Genomic DNA, 12266 nt, shown 5'->3' on the forward strand with positions numbered 1-12266 from the left:
TACCAGTAAAAGTATCACTTCAAAATCCTCATTGTTATTTTTTTCAATGCAAAATAAACACGATACATACTTTTCATTTATGGCCTTGGAAATATTTTCCTATTTAAAGGGTCTTTGCATATATAACTATCATTCAATAGATTGAGGTCACCTACAGATATGGTTGTTTGTGAAAGAAAAGCAGATTTCTTTCCATTAAAATAAAATGAAATGGATCAGAAATCCAGCGTAGACGGGGTTAATGTTGTAAATGACTATTGTAGCTGGAAACGGCTGATTTTTAATGGAATATCTTCATAGGCGTACAGAGGCCCTTTATCACTCCCATCACTCCTGTGTCCCAATGGCCCTTTATTACTCCCATCACTCATGTGTCCCAATGGCCCTTTATCACTCCCATCACTCCTGTGTTCCAATGGCCCTTTATCACTCCCATCACTCCTGTGTTCCAATGGCCCTTTATCACTCCCATCACTTCTGTGTTCCAATGACCCTTTATCACTCACATCACTCCTGTGTCCCAATGGCCCTTTATCACTCCCATCACTCCTGTGTCCCAATGGCCCTTTATAACTCCCATCACTCCTGTGTCCCAATGGCCCTTTATCACTCCCGTCACTCCTGCGTTCCAATGGCTCTTTATCACTCCCATCACTCCTGTGTCCCAATGGCCCTTTATCACTCCCATCACTCCTGCGTTCCAATGGCTCCAAAAGCACAATGCTTTATAGGCATTTCCCAATAAGTCACATTAAGGTGATGCTATACCTGGCTGTCTCAAAAGTTGGGACATTAAAGTCCCACCTTGAAGACACTTGGTCTTCAGAACGTTTTTGGGCAAAAGCTGCTTGACCCCTTTATTCTGAGGGCAGGCTTAGATGGATCCTGGTGAGATTCACTCAACAGTCCTCTGGGACAGAATACATTATGATTTTGTGAACATTATTTGCTAAAATTAAAGGAACGCGGCCACTTGATTCTTTGGGGGTTCGGTATTGGGTAGGCTTAAGGCCCTCCTTGCTTACTGATTTCGTAAATGTAAGCTGAAAAAGTGTTCTTTAATATTTGTCTTTCTTTGGGGAAATACATTCATATCCTTCAAACAAAACCCAGCAGCGATGTATTTCCCTTTGGAGCTTCCCTAAGCCCTGACGCCATATTCTGGCACACAACGCCTTTTAATGTAGTCTACAACCTCCATAGTGTAATTGGGCTGGTTGGGGAGATCACAAATCTCCCCTGTAACTGGCCCATTAAGCATCAGCAAACCTGGGGGGGCCCGGATCCCCCAAGAGGGCGAGCCGGCCCCTAGACCTCCAGCCCTAGGCTTAGTTAGCCCAGGGTACGATGCATCACTGCTTAGCAGGATTATCACTTAAGGACGCTGGGGCGTCCGTTAAAAAGAACTTCCTTAAACCTGCTATTTCCACACTTCTTCACTATTAACTCCTTAATGACAAAGCATTGTTTTCAATGGGTTTAGGGACCGCCCATTGTCCTTAAGGGGTTAACATATTGCGTTACCTCTAGGGCAGTCTGTTTTGTGGTTCCTAATGACTTGAAAGCATCTCGGCAGTTCTATTGCATAGTTCCTCTTTGAACAGGACGGATACATTTTCGCTATTACACCCTCCCCCCTCCGCCGTATTCATTCACTGTCAGGAACATTGTTACAAATTCTTTTTCAAAGCTCCTTTTAATGTCACCCGTCCTTCACTAAATTAGATTTTAAATGTTAGAAATCTGCTCATTTTGATTTTTTTCCTCCTCACCCCATACATCACTTTTTCATTTGTCTAGCGCCTTATCTCCTGCTTGTCTGATTTTGTATCTTTCCATTATATTTTAGTCATTTTTTTGCCCTATAACAAGAGTCATTACCTGGACATTGCCATTTCTCTTCCTTCTTCTCCGCACCCAATATCTTACTGTGTATCAGCCTGTCCGACTTGTATGTTGACTTATACTCTAATCTATGATGTAATGGATCTTGTGGCCCTCCGGGCCATTCGTCACCCTCCTCGTCTTCTACATTTTAAGCTTCACTAAGCTTGAGGTCTGTACATCAGCACTGTCTACGCATACCTTCACAAGGCAGTAAATATTATATGATGTCTTCTCATTAAATAATAATGAAGAGAGTACAAAGTTAGCAGCAAAGGTGAAGCTGTAGTTAATGACACTGCAGCGCTTATCGCACGACTAATGAAGCCATAAAGAAACAGCCATGTTATTTCTAGACAAGTAGAGGGGCAAAGAAAGGTGATGTCTCATAGTCCAGCTCCTAAAAACTATTAAACCCTCCTTGCGTAGCTGGTAATGGAGTATCAAAAGGATGCCATGTTTGCGTTTAGTGGCATGGCAAGCATCTGCTCTTTGTTTTGTTTTCTGTTCTTTCTTTCAATCTTCTTTTTTTTCTGATCCACGTTCCAATGGAAGAACAAAAATACCCTTTTGGTCTTGTATGATTTTTTTTTTTAAATGCCAAATAAAAAGAGTAAATAAATAAAAATGGTGAATCAGGCTCTGGTGACCCATGCTGACGTTGGACAATACTGGCTGCCAGCTTGGTTCCCCTGAGCTGGAACGTCTCGGTTTAAGTTAGTGGTGGTTTATTTTAAGTTAAGAACATGGGATTATTCAGAGCTTCCTTCTTTTTATTAAATGATGAGATTGAAACGTCTTTGTAGCCATAATCGGTCAAGATCATCAGTATTTTTGATTAATCTCTTTGTTGGGCTTCATTTCACATTGTTTTGTGGAACTTAAATTTTCAACACCAACATACATAAAAAACCATTGCCCATTTTTTGTTAAACCGGAAAGCATCGCTAACCTAGACATATGAAATATCACACGGCATATGCTGTATATGAAGGGTCTATACGTCTACGGTACGTTGTTTATTAGCAATGGCCAATTTCTGTGAAACGTTGGGGAGAATTAAGATGGTTACTTTTGAATCAAAAAGTAATATCCATATTTTAAGGAGGCTTTAGTTGAAGACCTTTTGGGCCACCATTGATAAAGATGTATTGTCACATAAGATTTCAGGATCAAGATTTCTTCTTCAGATGGAATGAAGAGTTATTATAGTTGCATTTGAAGAAGAAATCTTTCGGGCCCCAAAGCTTGCATGACTCTTCATGTTAGTCCTTCCACTAATTACTTTTCTGGGACCAATAAGGTTATATCCATCTACCATGTTTTGCATTCAATTGGAACGTTGCTTGGAAATACAATATGTTAAAAATAGCTTATTTTACTTTTGTGTAGTATACCATTATTTCACCAAAAACAACAGCCACATGACTGTACTAAGTCAGCAGTCCCTAGGTTTTCAACGCGTCCTCCTACCAGTCCTTCTGGCACTTGAAGGATTAAAGTTTAAATGTATTGAACGCTGGACTGTATATTGTTGTATAGAGTGAAATATGATATAGATTGATTTATTTTCCACTAAAGTGTTTATTTCCCGAGAGCCGCGTATGAAAAGGCTATGAGATTCTGCGTATATGTTGGAAAACATGTAAATGCATCAATGAACCTCTGAAGAGAGATAAGCAGAGAGGTGGACAAAATAGGATATGGATTGATTTTTTTTTTTCTTATTTCTTATAAGACCTTCTGCTATTTCTGTTTCTAAGATTGACAGGCAGGTTTGCATTACAGCTGTTCTAGCCGTGTAATGGAAAATATTTTACCCAGATTTATCGTTTCGAGAAAATATGTTGATGTCCGGTGTTGGTGAAATTTAGTATAAATATTTCCTTTGTGTCGTTTTGAACTTGCTTTGCCATTTCTTTTAAGATCCAAAATAGAATGTTTTTCATAGATAGATAGATAGATAGATAGATAGATCATAGATAGATGATAGATAATAGATAGATAGATGGATAGATAGATAGATAGATAGATGATAGATAGATAGATAGATAGATAGATAGATAGATAGATAGATAGATAGATAGATAGATAGATAGATAGATAGATAGATACATGGATAGATGTGGTTAACCATCTGGCGTGACCCATCTGAGCCATGTCCTCTCATATAGAATATCTTGACCTTCTTTAGAGATGGACAGATAACCCATTATTTTTTTTTTCTTGAGGTCAGCTACTTTCCTCCAAATATTCATCGTTCTGTAGATCGTTCAGTGGAATACAAATGTCCAGCACTGGACGGGGCAGACGCGGACCACCAGGGGCCTTAAGGCAGTGATAATGTATAATCATTCAGTGCAATAGCAAGATGCTTCATTTATGGAAATGATTGGTGTAAAATAACTCATATCACGTTCCTGGTTGTCTCCTTTATCTAGAAAAACCAATGCAAATCTACCTCTCTTATCCAATCTACTGTTCCATAGTTATCACGATCAGCGTTCCTCTAACTACCACTGCTTTGTTAGACAAAATTATAAAACAATAGACATTGACAATGCTCATGCAAATTAGGAAGATAAGTACATATTTAAAGAATCTATCAGTGTATATGATGTCACTGCTTACTCCGTACCATGGAGACCGTCCAAACAGTACTCCATAGTGTAAAAAGTCCAGATCGCCTTTGTAAGCGGCCCATAGTCCCAATTGGGTGACCTGCTCAAGACAAAATGTCTTCGACTAATACAATAATGATCATTTCAGAGAGAACTACTTGAAGATGCTAACGCGCAGGAGATAATTACAGAGAATATATGTGTATGGAGAGATAATTGTAACCTCTAGCGAGAACTCTCAACATACAGTAGATTCTAAGATGCAGTAATTACTGGGGCAAGATATACACGCATAATAAAAATCAACAAACAGTATCACGGGGTACTTAAAGAGAATGTACACAGATACCGAGGAAAGAAAAGGGCAATTAAATAGTGATGTTACATGTGCAGGGGGCTAATTGAAAATTGACAAATATATTCAAGTGTCTGTATGGGAAGCAACGAGGTCGCGCATGGTTTGAATGATGTCGCACCTTAAATGGTGTAGAGCCTTAAAATATAATATCTTCATTGTCAACTTGCTGCATGTCTTTAATTGGGGAAGCCCACATTACTTGAATGTTTTCTTTTTAGTGTGGATGTTATTCCAGGTTTTAGTTGTGTAGTTGTATGTATCTATAGTTTGGGGTGTAGAGGCAATTAACCATGAACTTTCCAGACGCCACACACTTTCTAGACACATTTGAGTTCCCACTGACTTCGATCATGGCTCAAAATGGAAGCGGAACCAGTTATTTAAAGTTTAAATGCTGCCGACAGCTACCTGGCGACTTGCTTTTTAACTCACTTGGCGGAAGAACCCTGTAAATGCCAGCTGAAGAGCAAATCCAATCGTCTTGAATACCAAAATTTGCAGGAACTGACCTAGATAACTATAACCTATAGCGATACTCAGCAGTGAACCTTGCTGTTCAACGCATGTACCATTTAACATGTATTACATCAAAGAACACGCTAAACCCTTAAAAAAGAGCAATGCGTAAATATACTTCATGCTTAACGTTATAGGATGTTCAGAATCATATCACTCTGACTCATTGGGCTATTTGATAACCAACTAATGCCAATGAAATCATTTTTGATAATCATTCATGGAAAGCTGAAATCCTAATGAAATTTTCTTTTCTTCCTCTAGGTATATCGACACTCGTTTACTGCGAATTACATTGTGTATAACATGCTAACAGGGTAAGATTTCTCTGTGTATTACTCTAAGTTAAAATGGTCTGATTTATATTCGTATAGTCTATATATTACATTATTGGATGTGTGTATATGGGACATGTGAGTCAGGTGCTCTAATGTTGAGATGTGAACAATGGAGGCTTGAAAAGAAAAAAAAACACTTGCACTCTCTTGGAATCTGATTTACGTCTTCATCCAACGCATCTAATAGGATGAGCTGCTACGCCACGGCCTTACTCCTCCCTCTTTTATTCTTTCTACATTACACAATAATTATGCAAGTTACAGGTGAGGGCATGCAACCTGCAATCATAACAATCAACACCCCTCCTTTAGAAGTTACACATACTTCCCCCACTGCATGCTTCCCACTTTAATTTTAATAAATCATTAACAATCATAATCTTTGTTATAATATGCTTATGAAAAAAGTGCTCACACTTTAAAGGTTTTTTAAACTTTATCACATCTATCGGTGAGAAATATAATTATACTTATTCTGATGATGACACCATCAGTGAGCGCTAGATGCCATCAGTAAGATTATCTATGAAAGTTTTTAAAATGTACCTAATGTTACATATGCATTATTAACTTAACAATACTCGCAATGTATATATTTTTTTTTTCTCTGATTCTGTAGAATTTCATTCAAAACCAGTTTTAGGCATATTCCACAACTAGATAATTTAAAGTGTCCTCATGCATATTCCTATCGCTAATTATTCAGGGGAGGATGGTGCTACCCTGTTTACCATATTCCTGATTATTACAAATTCCATTATATCTGTCACTTTCCCTGAATACTACATGTAAAAGCTTCATATACCAAGTAACCTCATGCAATGATATTTTTCAGATTAAAATAAGTGTATATATGTATTGTAAACCTACTATATATGTAAACCATGCGAACAGTTTCCTCTCCACCAAGTTATCTCTCCCCTGTTAAGTCGCTGATTGTTGTTGAACGCTTCAGGCAGCCTTCATAAGGTTTGGCGGAAGGAGAACGGAGGTAACTTTATAATAGGAAATTGGTTTGGTAACTTGTATGTCAATCTATATGGCTGCTACAGCATACGTAGGAACTCTACAGGTTCGGCCCGGAGTCTCAGAGTTAATCCCTGCTTCCTTGGTCTCTAGACCAGCTTCTTTTTCCTTATTGGCCACACCTGCTCAATTTGTTCTGTTACATACCACTTGTTGTGTCCTGTCTGCCCATTGTACAGCGCTATGGAATTTGATGGCGCTATATAAAACAATAAATAATAATAATGGAAGTTTTTAGTTTTTTTATTATTATTATTAGTATTTGTATGTATTTCACCACCTATTCCAACCAGCAGAGAACATTTTGCAGCGAAGGTCATAAACATTCCTTCCGCACCAAGCTGAGACAAAAAACAAAAAAGAAACCTTGCATTAAGAGCTTCTTTTAAACAAAGGCGTATTTCAGAAAATGCCTTTTGAACTGAACCGTATGAGATCTGCTCATTTTCGATGTCCGTTTTATCAGAAAATACCAATAAGCCTCCCCTACAGAGTAAGGAATAAAGCGGAGGAAACATAAGAGGGCCGTATGTGGGCAATTAGCTTATTTTCTCTTTCAACAAACATCATGAAAATAAAATTCAAAAGGGTTATAGAAAAAAAAGCAGTAAAAAAGCTGAATGTATATAACAACCTTTCCACTAATTAAATGGAGGAAAATATTTCTAAACGCGTCACCCTCATCCTTATTATAATACTCACCGGCTTGGCGGTGCTTGAACTACGAACTATTGAACACTGCATTTTTATATGAAATCATGAAATATAGCATATAGCATTCCCCTTCTGCTAGAATTCTCTTTCCAATTCTATTAGAGTCTAAAAACAACCATAAAGTCAACAACCCATCCAGAGATCTCAGAGGCTGCGCAATTTATGCACGGGGATCACAGATGTGCGTCTGAGAAAAGTAAATCCATTTCCTGGTGTTATGGATGAAATGGAACGTTTGCGGTATTGTTCCATCAAAAATGTGTGGAATTATCTGAAACCTGGCCCCTACAAACTGAAATCTTTTACATTCTTTTATGTACGAGAACAGGGATAGACCATGTTTCTGATAGCACCAGTGGCTTCTATATGTCTTGTCATGGACACTGGTGGCCTTGTTTTGACCATCCCTGGTAGTGAACAGAGTTTAGATATATGCCCCCTACATACATACATACCCCTATGAGGTTATTGTATGATGTTAGAGTATGTTAGTTTATGGTGTTAGTATGAGTGTGTGTTAGTATTTGACGTTAGCGCGTATGGGGGGTGTTCGTTGACCAGGCCATCTCAAGTCCACCAGATGAGTCCTGTGGTCACCCATCAATGCTGGTGGTGCGTCCACATTAGGAAGAGCAATCATATTGGCCTCTTAGCATTACTTTAGGTTGATGTATAAGGCAGTTCTAGGAATGAGTTCTGAGTTCTTTTATTAAAATATTTTTATTCAATACCAAATCTGAGAAGATGACAATTCCTTTGAGACCTTTAGTGACGCTAAATTCTTTGTGGGTCCTATTCTGCTTCTTCCCAAGTGTAGGTTGTCCTTGGTGACAGACCATCCCTCCGTGACTTAAATATTGGGCCACGGTTCCTTCATCCCGACATTAGTTACTGATACATAACAAATCATAATTAGATTTCTTCATTACTGGCCAAACATTTATTATGTAGTAATTGTCTGAAAAATAGGTCATTCACTACAGGAAGCAGCCAGCTTTATAAAACAGATGTTGAGCTACTGTAGAAATAATGAGCTTCTGCTATCCAATTTATATTGATGATGAATTCTTTTTTGTTTCATTATAATAAAAAAAAACAGCAGGTGAGCTGCATTTTTATTAAATTACTTAATTTTTTCCAATACCGTATTTTATTTTCTCCCTTTTTTGCGATTATTATTATTATTTTCTTGCATTTTTTTTTTAATTTGTATTTTTATATCTCTGGCACAGTATTATACCCATTAGAAACAGTATGCAACATTGTCAGAAATATAACATTTCTGGGAGAACCTCGCACACTGAAAGAGAAATTATTAAATTAGCAGATGGTATTTTTATATACATAACATTTGGTTCTTTTACATTTTTTAGCGGTCTTTGTACCCAAATCTGCTGCTCCAAGATTTATAAAGGGGGAATTTATAGTAGATTATTCCCAATCCCAATGTTTAAAGCTCTATACAACATATAAAAGGCACACTTCAGCCATCATATGCATCCATAAACCTTCGTAGTGTCCCCCCCCTTGCATTTGGACAGACCATCAGGCTCACCAAGCAAATACCCAGCGAAGCCTTAACGTGCCAGGGCCGATCTTACAGCTCCAGTTTGTGTGTTTGTGGTATTGTATGTTGGATAGTGTGTGTATGTGTATGGTGTGTGTTGCTATATGGTGTTAGACTGAATCAGTATGTCAGCATATAGTTTTTGAATGTATGTGTTTTAATGTACAGCACTATGGAATATAATGGTGCTGAATAAAACAATAATTATTATTAGTGTATGTGTTAGCTTGCATGTGCATGAGGGTATGGCATTAGCGTGTGTTACTGTAAGGTGATTTGTGAGCATGTGTGTATATCTGTTACTTTTTGAGTATGTAAGTGTTTGTTAGTCTATGGGGTTAGTATGAGTGTGTGTTAGTATTTGGTGTTAGCGTGTGTGTGTGAGTGTATGTGTCAGGGCTAAGCCTAGGGTTAGTGGAGTTGGGAGAGGAGAAGCAGGAGAAGAAATGTGTGTATGTATGTGTAAGTGTATGGTGTTAGAGTGAATGGGTAATAGAGTGAGTTTATATGTTATTATGTATATGTTTTAGAAGCATAAGATGAGCTTATGGGAGGATCATAAGGTGGGACATAGGTGGGGCAATAGACAGGGCAGTGAGATGGAAATGGGGTTGGTTGTTTGGAGGGACAAGGGTTGCCCAGGCTTTAAATCTGTATTGGGCGTCAAGATTTTTTATGACAGCTCTGTGACCTCATACACTGATCCATCATTTCAGACGAGTGGACACACACACACACTCCTGGACTTCAGGACCAATGTTCTGTCCTAGCCCTAATGCTATAAATGACAAAAGCCACTTTCACTGGCCTGAGAGATCAACCATGTGAACAAAGAGTGGATAATTAGATGCCTTGAGATATCTTAAATGTTGGTGCTTTTAGGTACATAACGATAGGAGTTCTGGATGTTGAATTATGCATAGAAAATTTTCATTAGCGTCTGTTCTGGGTCAGTGCGATCTCTTACATTACTTGTATAAATCACAGGTTGTATACAGGGACAGTCCAACTGTGTCATCCGCCTGAAGTAGGTAATAAAAAGATGCAGGATTTTACTCCTGGATCATCAGATTTTAGCTAAACGCAAATAATCCTGGCGGAAACAACTCATTATGTAAATATTTACAATTTACATTAATATAGGAAAAAAAAACCTTAGTAAGCACTTGAAGCAAAAAAAGAGCTAATTTTTTTTTTGGCGGATTGCATTATGTTGGATTAAATTCAGCAAAAAAATGCTTTTCCTAAATTCTGCCCTTTTATTTCTTCAAGAATGTGGTATTATGTTAAATTGGTAAACCGTAAGTTTTTAGAGCAATGTCACGCACGTTTGCTACTTAAAAACTTTAAAGTAGCAGCAGACAAGCTGTCTGTATATAGTGACATGTTACAGTTCTAAACACTAAATAAAACTGCTGGTTTTTTTTAATATGTAATATATTAAGTATATAAATAATAAAAATAATAAAGTAATAAATTATATATATATAAATAATAAAGTAATATATGTTATGTATACCATGTATATCAAGGGTGGTATATATATATATATATATATATATACACATACTGTAAACATACATACATATGGTGTGTAATTATATATATATTTATATATAAATTCATGTATATATTTTATATATATAATATATACTGCATATGACCCACCTTATGTATACCATGGGAGCAGCCATCAGGATCTATGTGATTTTTGAAAGCTGGGATGACTGCAGTCCGTTTTAACGGACAGTAAATAACGTCAGCCGAGGCTTAGTCTTTGTGTGTTGAGTCCATTGCAGTTCCCGTCCCTGACATTTTTCCACTCGGTTGCAGTTAGATCTTCGCGGTGGTTTTTAGATCGTAGTCGATGAGATGTCTGATGGGCAGCTGTGCCATTGTTTCATTGTACAGCTGGGTGAATAAAGCAGCTGAGACTTTATATCTTCTTCTGCCAAGCTGTTAGAATCCTTCCTGTTACGCTTTTACCTGTAGTGTTGTGTTTGGGTGCATGTGATAAGCTTACATGTAGCCGGGACGGGACGGTGGTTTTAAGCCTTGGAAGTAACCCCCTCTATATATGAAAGAGATTAGGAGGTTTAGGAGGACTGACTAGCGTCTTACCCACCATGACCTTTTAATCTTGGGATATTCTGCCCACCAAATGCCAGCTAGGAGGACATTAACCTGTAGATGAAGCCGAGACTCATAATATACCTCCACAGCAAGGGAATTGTAACATGCATGGGGTGGGCATATGGCTGATAAAGACGAGACAGATGACTGATTAAGGTCTGAGTTGTGATTGGCCAAATGTATCTTATCTGCTGTCCAGTTATATGTTTATATCAACCTTTGGATTGGCCAAGAAGGACAGTGTTGTCTTTAGGGGTGTGGTCTGGGTGTTGTTAGAGGTGTCATTGGCGTGGGCCTTATTGAGACTTTTTATGTGACATTTCAACCTTTGGATAGCTATTTAGGTAACTAAGTGAGGAACTAAGAGATTAATTAATTAGCTTCTATACACATTATCGGGGCTTTTAGGGCTGTACAACCCTGCGATCCCCTCATACCCAGCAAACATTCCGAGCTCCTAGAAAAGAAGGACTTCATAGGAGGAAAAAGGGACAGAGGGATTTGGGGCCCGGAGAGGGACTGATCCTCCTAGAGAGGGACACTTTGGAGGTATGTAGTTAAAAGAATAATGCTTCCCAAAGGCCTCATTATCTCCTATTTCAGAGGCGTCAGTTTCGATTTTGTCACTTTCCGGTGTTGCCATTTTTAGCATCACTTAGCACTAGAATAAAGTGATTATTTCACGTTAATTATATGTGATAATTAAAAAAAATGTGAGTGTGTGTATGTGATATGTCCGTGATCCTTCGGAGTTAGGTGTTGCCGGTGCGTCAAACTGATGTAGTTACCATCAAGACAGATTGTATGTGACAGAAATATCAACAGGTTTGGCCCTCACGGGCACCCAGCCATTTAACCCCTTCATTGGTTACAGATCTTACCCACAGAAGCCCTCCATTCCCCAGCGCTAATCATAAAGCCTTAATAATCCCTTTAGATTAAACAAATTCCCTAGTTGGTTAAACAGGAGTATTGGCATGTTACCCTGGTATCTACAGACCTCCTGTTACCATAGATACAGACTTCCAGGTCATAGAGTGTACCTCGGAGGACTAGACATGACTTTTAGCCAATGAGAAGTGAATGGGTCTTTCTCGGACTGCTTTGTA

At 38.2% G+C, this 12266-nt stretch overlaps 1 protein-coding gene across 4 annotated transcripts in view; it reads left to right on the forward strand.

Annotated features, from left to right (window-relative positions):
- The window catches only part of DPP6 (dipeptidyl peptidase like 6), a 464354-nt gene that overhangs the window by 397042 nt on the left and 55046 nt on the right, over positions 1–12266 (forward strand). For all 4 annotated transcript variants that reach the window (XM_053466559.1, XM_053466557.1, XM_053466561.1 and 1 more), the window contains exon 6: positions 5644–5696. In XM_053466559.1, the coding sequence (XP_053322534.1) occupies positions 5644–5696 (53 nt within the window). The remainder of the gene's footprint in view (positions 1–5643; positions 5697–12266) is intronic.

This window comes from Spea bombifrons, chromosome 5 (assembly GCF_027358695.1).
Source record: "Spea bombifrons isolate aSpeBom1 chromosome 5, aSpeBom1.2.pri, whole genome shotgun sequence".
NCBI classification, from domain to species: domain Eukaryota; kingdom Metazoa; phylum Chordata; class Amphibia; order Anura; family Pelobatidae; genus Spea; species Spea bombifrons.